Source organism: Cupressus sempervirens, chromosome 1 (assembly GCF_028749045.1).
Source record: "Cupressus sempervirens isolate cs-2001-9-10 chromosome 1, ASM2874904v1, whole genome shotgun sequence".
In the NCBI taxonomy this organism is placed as follows: Eukaryota; Viridiplantae; Streptophyta; class Pinopsida; order Cupressales; family Cupressaceae; genus Cupressus; species Cupressus sempervirens.
The window spans coordinates 615,100,474-615,114,461 of NC_143118.1; the positions used below are offsets into that span (position 1 = coordinate 615,100,474).

At 40.1% G+C, this 13,988-nt stretch overlaps 1 protein-coding gene across 2 annotated transcripts in view; it reads left to right on the forward strand.

Annotated features, from left to right (window-relative positions):
- Positions 1 to 12,523, forward strand: part of LOC149579412 (tyrosine aminotransferase-like) — a 99,632-nt gene extending 87,109 nt beyond the window's left edge. The window contains exons 6-9 of one of the 2 annotated variants that reach the window (XM_089832575.1): positions 11,265 to 11,420; positions 11,596 to 11,689; positions 11,802 to 11,957; positions 12,032 to 12,523. In XM_089832575.1, the coding sequence (XP_089688701.1) occupies positions 11,265 to 11,420; positions 11,596 to 11,689; positions 11,802 to 11,920 (369 nt within the window). In that variant the 3' untranslated portion in view covers positions 11,921 to 11,957; positions 12,032 to 12,523. Of the gene's footprint in view, positions 1 to 11,264; positions 11,421 to 11,595; positions 11,690 to 11,801 lie in introns of both variants that reach the window. The other variant, XM_089832571.1, reaches the window with a different exon arrangement.
- The last annotated feature ends 1,465 nt before the right edge of the window (positions 12,524 to 13,988 follow it).

Sequence of the window (13,988 nt, forward strand, 5' to 3'; positions counted from 1 at the left end):
CCATGACTAAATCTCCTACTTGGAATTCCTTATGTCTTCTCCTTTGATCAGCCCTAGCTTTATACTCTTGATTCATCTTGGTAATGTGTGCTTGAACCTCCTCATGTAGACGCTTGATATGTTCAGCAAATTCCTCAGTTTCAGCACTTGTCCTCTCCCCTTGTTCTATCTTCCTCAGCTCTGGTGCAGTCCTTGGGCTACTCCCATATACAATTTAGAATGTTGATTTTCCAGTACTCCTATTTACAGAGTTATTATAAGCAAACTCTGCTTGTGGTAGAATCAAATCCCATCCCTTGGGCTTATCCCCAATTAAACATCTCAGCAAATTGCCCAAACTTCTGTTTACCACTTCTGTTTGGCCGTCAGTCTACGGGTGATGTGTGGAACTGAATTTTAGGTCAGTTCTCAACTTCTTCCACAATGTCCTCCAGAAATACCCCACAAATTTAGTATCTTTGTCAGAAACTATACTCCTTGGGAGACCATGTAGTCTCACCACCTCTCTGAAGAACAAGTCTGCAATATGGACAGCATCATGAGTTTTGTGGCATGGAATGAAATGTGCCATTTTGGAGAACCTATCAACCACCACAAATACTGAGTCATTACCCCTTTGTGTCCTTGACAATCCGAGAATAAAATCCATACTTATGTCCTCCCATGGCTTTGATGGAACAGACAATGGCTGATATAGTCCAATATTGTGGCTAAATCCCTTAGCAACTTGACAAACTTGACAACTCTGTACAAACCTTTTCACATCCTGTGACATTTGAGGCCAAAAATAATGTTCTCTCAGAATGGCAATGGTCTTATCTCGACCAAAATGTCCTGCCATCCCTCCACTGTGTTTCTCCTTAATCAGATTTTCCCTCATGGAACTCCTTGGAATGCACAATTGACTACCCTTGAACAACATGCCATCCTGAATCAAATAGTCTAACCACTTGGTTCTATCTACAGCAACAGGCTCTTTACAAGCTTTCCATGCTTCAGCAAAATCAAGATCCTCAGGGTACAAATTCTTGAGTTCATCAAACCCAACTACTTCAACCTGCATTACTGTAAGCAACAACTGTCTCCTACTTAGTGCATCTGCAACTCTGTTAGATTTTCCACTTCTATGCTTCAACACAAATGTATAGCTCTGCAAGAACTCTACCCACTTCATATGCCTCTGATTCAATTTACCTTGGCTATTTAGGTACTATAATGCTTGATGATCAGTATACAAAACAAATTTCTTTGGCAATAAATAATGCCTCCATTTCTTTAAGGCCTGAACTATTGCATAGAACTCTTGATCATAAACAAAATACTTCTTCTTTGCATCATTCAATTTTTCACTAAAATATGCAATAGGCTTACCTTATTGGCTTAATACAGCCCCAATAGCGCTGCCACTGGCATCACAATCCACCTGAAACACTTTTCTAATAACTGGAAGTGCCAACACAGGCTGTTCTGTCACCTTCTTCTTCAGCAATTCAAAACTTCTCGCAGCTGCTGCAGTCCATTTGAACTCCTTTCTATCCCCTCTTATTGTATTAGTTAGGGGTGCACATATGCCACAGAAATTCTTAATAAACTTCCTGTAAAAACTAACCAGACCATGAAATGATCTTACCTTAGTAGCAGACCTCGGAGTAGGCCATTCCAAGATGGCTTTTACCTTCTCTGGATCCATTTTGAGACCTTCAGGTGATATAACAAACCCCAAATAGACTAACTCCCTTTTTGCAAAGATACACTTCTTCAGATTAATTAACAGTTTCTCTTCCCTCAGCCTTTCAAGGACACTACGAATATGCAATAAATGTTCTTCCAAAGTCTTGCTGAAAATTAAAATATCATCCAAATAAACAATGACAAATTTTTCCAAGAACTTCTTAAGTACCTCATTCATGAGCCTCATGAAGGTGCTTGGGGCGTTCGTCAATTCAAAGGACATGACTAACCACTCATAAAGACCCTCCTTGGTCTTGAAGGCTGTTTTCCACTCATCTCCTTCTCGAATCCGTATCTGGTGATAACCACTCTTCAGATCTATCTTTGTGAAGTACTGAGCTCTACTCAAGCAGTCCATAAGATCATCCATCCTTGGAAAAGGAAATCGGTACTTGATGGTTATCCTATTTATAGCTCGAGAATCTGTACACATCCTCCACTCTCCATCCTTCTTTGGTGCGAGTACTGGAGGTATTGCACTTGGACTTAGGCTCTCTCGAATCAAGCCCTTCCTCAACAGCTCCTGAACCTCTCTGTTTAGCTCCTCTGTTTTAGTAGGAGTCATCCTGTGAGTAGCCTTGTTAGGCAAACTAGCTCCTGGGATTAAATCTATCTGATGACTGATTTGCCTTATTGGTGGCAATCCATCTGGAACATTATCAGAGATAATATCTCCAAACTCACCTAGTAAATCTGAAACTTCAAGTGGTATTTCACTACTACCTTCTTTATCTTTCCTAGGAATCAAAGCATAGCACAAACGTTGATGTTTCATGCCATCTAAAAACTTCCTTCCATCAACAAGACAAATCCTAGCACTGCTACATACCTTTTCGCGTTCCTTTTTCATGGGCTTTAATTTGTGGCGAACTCAATCCTTTGTTAGAGAGTATGTGTTTGCATGACCATCATGTATTGCATGCCTATCAAACTGCCATAGTCTACCCAACAATAGATGGCAAACATCCATCGGAATAAGATTACAGAGAACTTCATCATGGTAACTCCCAATTTTGAATTTTAGTAAACATTGTTCACTTACCAGGACCTTATGATCATCTTCTATCCAAGCAATCCGATAGGGTTGGAGATGTTTCTCCCTCTTGAGCTTCAGGTTAGAGACCATCTCTTCTGATACCAAGTTATCAGTGCTACCACCATCAATGATCACGTCACAACATTTATCCTCACACTTGCATCTGGTACGGAACAAACTCCTCCGTTGTCCTGGTTCAATTGCTATGCCTCTTCAATGCTGGTCATTCTTACCAGACTTAATTCCTCTTGGATGCTAGGTCGCAACCCACTGATATAATGATCAACCTTCTCCTTATTTGCTTCTGCATGCCTTGCTCTAATCAAGAGTCGGTAAAACTCCTCTGTATATTCTTGGACTGATCTTCCTGCTTGCTTTAACGCATGCATCTTCTTAAACAAATGAAGCTCGTAGTCCATAGGAATGAACTGCTTCTTCAATTTGTCCACCATGCGATCCCACCTTGTGATCTTCTCCTTTCCTCTTCTATTTCTTTCCAATTGGACCTCTTGCCACCAGATTTTGGCATGGCCTTTCAGTTTGGCCTTTGGAAACTTAACCCTATCTGGGTCCTTGATATCCTCATACTCAAAGTATTCTTCCAGTTCATTGATCCAATCGATCAACTCATCTGGTTTCAGATTTCCTGAAAATTCACCCACTTCAATTGTAGGTCTTTTCCCAAACTTAGTAATGGCCCTAAAAAGCCTTTCCTCTGCATGATTTAGAACTTCCCCGTCAAATTCCCCTTCTGGTCCAATTTCGTCTTCTTCGTTGTCATCTTCACTTTCATCACCTGCGGCCACAATTGTTCCTCTACGGAGTTCCTCTTGCAATGCTTGTACCTGCCTTTGGAGGGCTCTAACCTCCTCAGGATTAATAGCTCTGGCGCTTCCGCCACGCTCTCTTCGTGGAGGTATCTTCTTAACTCAAACCCACAACCACACAGTCCTGGTGCAAATTGCCTCACAGTCGGCGCTCTGTCTACACACTCAAGAAAACCAACTCTGATACCACTTGATGGGGACACAACCCAAGCACAGAATGGACACAACAGAAAAGGGGAAGTTATTTTAACTGAGAAAATAAGCTAGTACAAACAGTACAGAGAAAATAAACTTCAAAACATGCCCTAAGGGCTTACAATAGCATAAATTTGGAGATAATTTCTCCTTTCAGTACCTCCTCTCAAACTCCACTCCGAACTGCCTTTTACAATGCCAGAAATCTCCTTAAATAGACCCCGGAGGGTTAAGAACTAGGAGTACATTCTAGAAAGTGCTAGTAGGCATCCACCGACCAAATAGAAGGTTCCAGAAGCTGCGTTAGAAGTTGACGCAAATCTAGAAGAATCTAGAAATGGTAATCGAACTTCTGGGAGGCATAACTTTTGAACCGTAGCTCCGATTGACGAACCGTTTACATTTTCGGAAAGATCTCGAAGCGCTCTATAGCCCTATGGACCAGCTTCGCTCGTCCCCCATTTTTCGGCCTTTTTTAAGGTCATTTAATGCCCCTAACCTGACTTTGAAGCATTCTTAGGAGGTCTGCACAACCCGAAAAACTGCAATAACTTTCAAACCGTGGGGCCTTTTGACTTGATTCTTTTTCTGGAATGCTCTAAATTATAATTACATTCATCTAGCCAATTTACACCTCCTAGTTCACCAAAATGATGGCTCAATTACATACTCCTATTTTTTCGGGATTTACACGAACACTGATAGTGGAACTGTGAGAGTTGGAATCTTTATTTGGCCCAAATGGGTATCCAAAAATGAAACACATGAAACAGAAATTAAGTCTAAGTATATTTTTTGGGTGACACAGGATTGCCCTTATACCTCTGGATGCTCCTGCATCAGACACCCAGGGTAGATTGAAAAGTGACCCTGTCACTTTATGAATGGTAGAGGAAATCCCAAATGGGAAACCTCAGCTGCTGAAATGCAAGTTGAGTCCTCGATCGGCCGTCCTTTCCACTTCACCAAATACTCTTCATACTGCCTATTTCTGGTACTCCTACCCACACGATGATCTAGAATGTCTTCTATCTTCTCCTTAGAAGCAGGAATTGGACATGGCTCTAACACTGGCTCGTCATCTGCACCATCATCATGATACTCTATTAAGTCTGCAATGTTGAAAATAGGAGAAATGTGAATGCCATCTGGCAGCTCCGCCTCATATGCATTTCCTGAGTCATGTTTCTTCAGAATTTTGCAGCGGCCAAATTTTTTCATTTTCAGCTTGTTGCAAGTACCGACTGGAAATCTTTCTTTTCATAAGTGCACCATGACTAAATCTCCTACTTGGAATTCCTTATGTCTTCTCCTTTGATCAACCCTAGCTTTATACTCTTGATTCATCTTGGTAATGTGTGCTTGAACCTCCTCATGTAGATGCTTGATATGTTCAGCAAATTCCTCAGCTTCAGCACTTGTCCTCTCCCCTTGTTCTATCTTCCTCAGCTCTAATGTAGTCCTTGGGCTACTCCCATATACAATTTGGAATGGTGATTTTCCAGTACTCCTATTTACAGAGTTATTATAAGCAAACTCTGCTTGTGGTAGAATCAAATCCCATCCCTTGGGCTTATCCCCAATTAAACATCTCAGCAAATTGCCCAGACTTCTGTTTACCACTTCTGTTTGGCCGTTAGTCTACGGGTGATGCGTGGAACTGAATTTTAGGTCTATTCTCAACTTCTTCCACAATGTCCTCTAGAAATACCCGACAAATTTAGTATCTCTGTCAGAAACTATACTCCTTGGGAGACCATGTAGTCTCACCACCTCTCTGAAGAACAAGTCTGCAATATGGACAGCATCATGAGTTTTGTGGCATGGAATAAAATGTGCCATTTTGGAGAACCTATCAACCACCACAAATATTGAGTCATTACCCCTTTGTGTCCTCGGCAATCCAAGAACAAAATCCATACTTATGTCCTCCCATGGCTTTGATGGAACAGGCAATGGCTGATATAGTCCAGTAATGTGGCTAAATCCCTTAGCAACTTGACAAACTTGACAACTCTGTACAAACCTTTTCACATCCTGTGGCATTTGAGGCCAAAAATAATTTTCTCTCAGAATGGCAATGGTCTTATCTTGACCAAAATGTCCTGCCATCCCTCCACTGTGTTTCTCCTTAATCAGATTTTCCCTCATGGAACTCCTTGGAATGCACAATTGACTACCCTTGAACAACATGCCATCCTGAATCAAATAGTCTAACCACTTGGTTCTATCTACAGCAACAGGCTCTTTACAAGCTTTCCATGCTTCAGCAAAATCAAGATCCTCATGGTACAAATTCTTGAGTTTATCAAACCCAACTACTTCAACCTGCATTACTGTAAGCAACAACTGTCTCCTACTTCGTGCATCTGCAACCCTGTTAGATTTTCCACTTCTATGCTTCAACACAAATGTATAGCTCTGCAAGAACTCTACCCACTTTATATGCCTCTGATTCAATTTACCTTGGCTATTTAGGTACTGTAATGCCTGATGATCAGTATACAAAACAAATTCCTTTGGCAATAAGTAATGCCTCCATTTCTTTAAGGCCTAAACTATTGCATAGAACTCTTGATCATAAACAGAATACTTCTTCTTTGCATCATTCAATTTTTCATTAAAATATGCAATAGGCTTACCTTCTTGGCTTAATACAGCCCCAATAGCGCTGCCACTGGCATCACAATCCACCTGGAACACTTTCCTAAAATCTGGAAGTGCCAACACAGGCTGTTTTGTCACCTCCTTCTTCAGCAATTCAAAACTTCTCGCTGCTGCTACAGTCCATTTGAACTTCTTTCTATCCCCCCTTATTGTATCAGTTAGGGGTGCACATATGCCACTGAAATTCTTAATAAACTTCTTGTAAAAACTAACCAGACCATGAAATGATCTTACCTTAGTAGCAGACCTCGGAGTAGGCCATTCCAAGATGGCTTTTACCTTTTCTGGATCCATTTTGAGACCTTCAGGTGATATAACAAACCCCAAATAGACTAACTCCTTTTTTGCAAAGATACACTTCTTTAGATTAATTAACAGTTTCTCTTCCTTAGCCTTTCAAGGACACTACGAATATGCAATAAATGTTCTTCCAAAGTCTTGCTGAAAATTAAAATATCATCCAAATAAACAATAACAAATTTTCCGAAGAACTTCTTAAGTACCTCATTCATGAGCCGCATGAAGGTGCTTGGGGCGTTCGTCAATTGAAAGGGCATGACTAACCACTCATAAAGACCCTCCTTGGTCTTGAAGGCTGTTTTCCACTCATCTCCTTCTCGAATCCGTATCTGGTGATAACCACTCTTCAGATCTATCTTTGTGAAGTACTGAGCTCTACTCAAGCAGTCCATAAGATCATCCATCCTTGGCAAAGGAAACCAGTACTTGATGGTTATCCTATTTATAGCTCGAGAATCTGTACACATCCTCCACTCTCCATCCTTCTTTGGTGCGAGTACTGCAGATACTGCATATGGACTTAGGCTCTCCCGAATCAAGCCCTTCCTCAACAGCTCCTGAACCTCTCTGTTTAGCTCCTTTGTTTCAGTAGGAGTCATCCTGTGAGCAGCCTTGTTAGGAAAACTAGCTCCTGAGATTAAATCTATCTGATGACTGATTTGCCTTACTGGTGGCAATCCATCTGGAACATTATCAGAGATAATATCTCCAAACTCACTTAGTAAATCTGAAACTTAAAGTGGTATTTCACTACTACCTTCTTTATCTTTCCTAGGAATCAAAGCATAGCACAAACGTTGATGTTTCATGCCATCTAAAAACTTCCTTCAACAAGACAAATCCTAGCACTGCTACATACCTTTTCGCGTTCCTTTTTCATGGGCTTTAATTTGTGGCGAACTCCATCCTTTGTTAGAGAGTATGTGTTTGCATGACCATCATGTATTGCATGCCTATCAAACTGCCATGGTCTACCCAACAATAGATGGCAAACATCCATCGGAATAACATCACAGAGAACTTCATCATGGTAACTCCCAATTTTGAATTTTACTAAACATTGTTCATTACCAGGACCTTATGATCATCTTTTATCCAAGCAATCCGATAGGGCTGGGGATGTTTCTCCCTCTTGAGCTTCAGCTTAGACACCATCTCTTTTGATACCAAGTTATCAGTGCTACCACCATCAATGATCATGTCACAACATTTATCCTCACACTTGCATCTGGTACGAAACAAATTCCTCCGTTGTCCTGGTTCAATCTCACCACTTAGTAGGACTCTTTCATGTACCAAGGTCTCTCCTCTTTCTACATCCTCTGAATGTGATGATTGTGCATCCTCATCCACATGACCAACCCTAGCTTGACCCTCAGCTCTCCTATCTGTCCTTCCTTATCGTTGAAGGCATTCAAAGGCACGATGACCTTCTTCATTGCAATGGAAACAGGTACCACGAAAGCCTCCTCTTCCTTGTCCACGTCGTCTACCTCTTCCTCTCTGATTTCCAAAGTCTTGGTCACGGGAGTGGTTGAAACCCTCATTCTTCTGGTTCCTGCTAGTACCCTCATCTTCATTTTTCTTTTGGGTTTCATTGGGGCCTCCAGATGACCTACCGCTTCCCCTTCCTCCTTGACCACGCCCTCTTTGTCTTCCTTCAAACCTTTTATTCAATTTCTCTTCAACTCGTAGGGCAAACTGGTATGCCTCTTCAACGCTGGTCATTCTTACCAGACTTAATTCCTCCTGGATGCTAGGTTGCAACCCACTGATATAACGAGCAACCTTCTCCTTATTTGCTTCTGCATGCCCTGCTCTAATCAAGAGTCGGTAAAAATCCTCTGTATATTCTTGGACTGATCTTCCTGCTTGCTTTAACGCATGCATCTTCTTAAACAAATCAAGCTCGTAGTTCACAGGAATGAACTGCTTCTTTAATTTGTCCACCATGCGATTCCACCTTGTGATCTCCTTTCCTCTTCTATTTCTTTCCAATTGGACCTCTTGCCACCAGATTTTGGCATGGCCTTTCAGTTTGGCCTTTGCAAACTTAACCCTATCTGGGTCCTTGATATCCTCATACTCAAAGTATTCTTCCAGTTCATTGATCCAATCGATCAACTCATCTAGTTTCAGATTTCCTGAAAATACACCCACTTCAATTGTAGGTCTTTTCCCAAACTTAGTAATGGCCCTAAAAAGCCTTTCCTCTGCATGATTTAGAACTTCCCCGTCAAATTCCCCTTCTGGTCCAATTTCGTCTTCTTCGTTGTCATCTTCACTTTCATCACCTGCGGCCACAGTTGTTCCTGTACGGAGTTCCTCTTGCAATGCTTGTACCTGCCTTTGGAGGGCTCTAACCTCCTCAGGATTAATAGCTCTGGCCCTTCCGCCACGCTCTCTTTGTGGAGGCATCTTCTTAACTCAAACCCACAACCACACAGTCCTGGTGCAAACTGCCTCACAGTCGGCGCTTTGTCTACACACTCAGGAAAACCAGCTCTGATACCACTTGATGGGGACACAACCCAAGCACAGAATGGACACAATAGAAAAGGGGAAATTATATTAACTGAGAAAATAAGCTAGTACAAACAGTACAGAGAAAATAAACTTCAAAACATGCCCTAAGGGCTTACAATAGCATAAATCTGGAGATAATTTCTCCTTTCAGTACCTCCTCTCAAACTCCACTCCGAACTGCCTTTTACAATGCCAGAAATCTCCTTAAATGGACCCTGGAGGGTTAAGGACTAGGAGTACATTCTAGAAAGTGCTTGTAGGCATCCACCGACCAAATAGAAGGTTTTAGAAGCTGCGTTAGAAGTCGACGCAAATCTAGAAGAATCCAGAAATGGTAACCGAACTTCCAGGAGGCATAACTTTTGAACCGTAGCTCCGATTGACGAACGGTTTACATTTTCGGAAAGCTCTCAAAGCGCTCTATAGCCCTATGGACCAGCTTCGCTCGTCCCCCATTTTTCGGCCCTTTTCGAGGTCATTTAATGCTCCTAACCTGACTTTGAAGCATTCTTAGGAGGTCTCCACAATCCGAAAAACTGCAATAACTTTCAAACCGTGGGGCCTTTTGACCTGATTCTTTTTTTGGAATGCTCTAAATTACAATTACATTCATCTAGCCAATTTACACCTCCTATTTCACCAAAATGATGGCTCAATTACATACTCCTATTTTTTCGGGATTTACACGAACGCTGATAGTGGAACTGTGAGAGTTGGAACCTTTATTTGGCCCAAACGGGTATCCAAAAATGAAAACAAATGAAACAAAAATTAAGTCTAAGTATATTTTTTGGGTGACACAGGATTGCCCTTATACCTCTAGATGCTCCTGCATCAAATTGAAACAAATTTATGCTGCATCTTGCTCCAGAATGTAATTGTATGGTGATTTTTGAGTTCACATTTTTTGGTGATAAAATACTTACACAAGAATTCTTACATTCAATGGAACTAGTATTATCCTCTTGCTTTTTCTCTTCAAATTTCCAAACTATTACAGAATACGATGCTGTAGTTACAAAAACCTGGATAACTATAAAAGAAACTGCTAAAAGATATAGTCAAGGATGAGATAAAAAATTCAGGTCCCATTAGGGTGGATAACTAGTAAAGACTGTCGTAACAAGGTCCACCACTGTGTACACAAGAAGGAAATCTAGCTAAAAACCTATAGAAAAAGCTACTGATCAATTATAAAAAAATCTTTGTAAGTCCAATTGTACGATGGGAAGGTGTTTGGAACCTTAAGCAGATAATTTGAAATTCTTTAGCCAAAGCTTACTAGTAAGCCAAGAGGAATATCTATGAAAATGTTTATTGGTAACATAGTAGAGGCATGCAAGGGCAAGGTAGAAGTCCTACATATAATTTTCATGACAGGTCCACACGTCTATTGTGAATTGTTGTATGAAGATGAGATCTAGTAGGAACAACTGATAGAGAAAGTTAATGATTATAGTTATACCATGCAACAGAATAAGGTTTCTTAATGTGTAAAGTCCCAAAGCATAGGGTAGGGCACAAAAGAGAATGATGAGATTCGAAACAGTAGGATAGACCTAAAAATTGGAACGACCTTAAGCCATGATCATGAAAGAGATTCATTTACCACAGCCCAGGATTCAGAACAGTCACAAGTGGCATCACCGTTGATATACAAAAAAATGGCAGTGGTGATGCTAATGGCCTTATTATAAAGTAGATCAGTAACAGGGTAAGGGATTCCAAAAGAAAAGGTGGCGGTATTCCTACGCAAAGCATGATTCATTATTGAAATTTTTATAATCTTATGATATTATTCAACACAAATGCTATTTTTGAAAATCATGATTTTGAACTCTAACAATGCACTCTCCTTAATGTTTTGTGTCTAGGTGTCCACTTGTGTTTTGACATCTCCTAGAGGTTTGCAGTTATGACATATATTTATTACTCTTCATTCTTTCATGCATTGCAAAGATTAACAATCCTTGATGTTACAGGGTGCACTTCCAGGCATCTTAAAAAATACACCACAAGAATTTTTTGGGCAGACATTGCAAATGCTTGCACATGCTGCTGAATTATGTTACAATCACTTGCAAAGAATCAGTGCTCTCAGTTGCCGGTTTAAACCTCAGGGTTCTCTGTTTATTATGGTAAAAGTGCTTATGCAAAAGTCATGTTCATTGTTTTGCATTTTATAAGAACAAAAAAGTAGTTGAATATAAATACCTGAATAAAGTACAAACAGAGGTTTCTTTTGAAAATGCAGCTTGATGCATGCGGCAAGTCCATTTTAATTGATTTCATTTGGCTATTTGTTTGGGACAGGTTAAGATAAATTTATCTGGTTTTGAAGACGTAACTGATGATTTTCAGTTTTGCACAAAACTTGCAAAGGAAGAATCAGTGATAGTTTTGCCAGGTACTATTCATTTCTCCGCTTTCTATTTGTAGAGATGCTTTTCAATGCATTTTTAATTTATTATAACGATGACCCATGTTTGTGCCTCCTTTATGGATCTCTTGTTCTGCAGGGTCTTGTCTTGGTATGAAGAATTGGATCCGGATATGTTATGCAGTTTCCCCTAGTTTGTTGGAAGAGGCGCTTGATCGAATTGAATCCTTTTGCCAGCGACATGCAAAGATTATATAATGGATTTTACTAAAACGACCACACATCAAGACACAGTGTAAGGATGGATTGAACTTTGAAGTAGTCATGACTAGATGTCAACTACTGCTAACATTTTTCTCTTTCTTAAAGGTTTAAGAAGACAATTTGGGCATTTGATCCCATGGTCGAACTGAAGCTCTCAGAACTATTTTCTGGTTAAGAAATTATGTAATTTAGGTCATTGCAAGCTAGTCAACGACAGTTGACAAATGACTGCAAGAAAGTCAACAACTGTTGACAAATTAGCATGAGGCAGTGAACCAATGTAAGAGTTCTGATAAAACTGTAACTAGTCAACCATCATTGACAAATTAGCAGAAGGCTGTACACCCATAGAAGAATTCTGATAAAACTGGAGGTAGTCAACCAACTTTGACGAATTAGAAGGCACTGCATCTCTCTAAGAATTCTGATAATAGTAGGAACTATCAATCAACCAAAGTTGATATATTAGCAAAGGCAGTTTCCCATGTAAGAGTCAGTCTTTTAATTTGTTTTTAGCATTTCAATAGAATTCAATCACAGGTATGTCCATAACTTAGTTTTGGCATCTTGATTTAAATAAAAAGATCTTTCAATACAGTTGCTCATCTCTAACTTCCATAGAACAATCTTTGTGAAAACAATCTGTTTTTGATAAATAACTAGTAAAATCAAGGAATATGTTTCTCATAGAGGCTGAATGAATTCGCATGCTTGATTAACTTGGAATTAATGTCATATGGCTAATTATGAAGTTATTGAATCTTGAGAAACCTTGTATTTTCTGGAGATTAACATAGGGGTATATGGCCTTAGACTATAGTTGAAGCTGGATCTGCATACTTCTAAATATAGAAGAATCCTTGATTTGATTAATGAAAATGTTGAACTGCTCTAATAACAGGTTAGTAACAAACTAGCATGGGTTTTGATCCCATGCATAAAACCCTTTTGTAGACGGACACCTGAAATTGGGACCAATTACTTGTAAATCAATGTTTGGCCTTTGAACATCTAAGTCAACTTGAAGATCATTACTAATTTTTTAAGAGTTTGTTGAAAGTCAGATAACAACTGGGAAAAAAAATCAAATAATGTATGAATTATATAGAAAGTTAATGGGGGCTTTTTTTATGTATATTTGGTAAGAGTTTTCAAGGACAAAGATCCCCTTCGGACTAAGATCCCCTTCAGACCAAGATAGCCTTTGGCCACGATTGCCTTTAGACAAATATCCCTTTTGGATTGAGGTTGTCTTCAGACTGAGATAGCCTTCACCTTCGGATCGAGATCCCCTTCGGACCAAGATTGCCTTCAGATTGAGATCCCATTCAAACCAAGATACCCTTTGGACAAAGATCGCCTTTAGATCGAGGTTGCCTTTGGACCGAGATAGCGTTCCCCTTCGGCTTGAGATCGCCTTCAGACCAAGATAGTCTTTGGTTGAGGTTGCCTTCGGGCTAAGATTATCTTTGGGACATTACAGTCCTTCAAACAAAACTCATCCTCGAGTCGAGATCATCTTCGAAACATTTAGTGGTATCAGATTTGGTGATTCTACCACCCTATTGGGAGAATTGAGAGTTTGGACTTGGATCACACTATGGCACCCAACGACGCCATATGTTCTCTATCTCAATTTCCAAATGATTGAAAGGCACATTTGTTGATCGAATACTGCAAGAACACTTATGCATGTAAACTAATGGATGTTGACATTCAGGATGACTGATACAAGGTAGTTGATGACATGATCTACCACAAAGATAGAATCTATCTGGTACCTGAATCCAAGACAAAGGAAATGGTTTTGGAAGAAGACATTTGCACAAATATTGTTGAACCAACACCTGATGATCAACTTGATGGAAATATGACTTCTACCAACAACCCTTCGAATAAGAAGGGTCTACCACTAATTGTTCAACTTCCCAATGATGCGAACTTGATCAAGGATTGTTAGTAGGAGCAATCTTTACAGTTGGTTGAATATGGAGTTTTCCCTTTGGTTGGGCCAAAGGTATGCATGATTGACACCTCTCTTTGTGAGGGGCATCCTCATGGA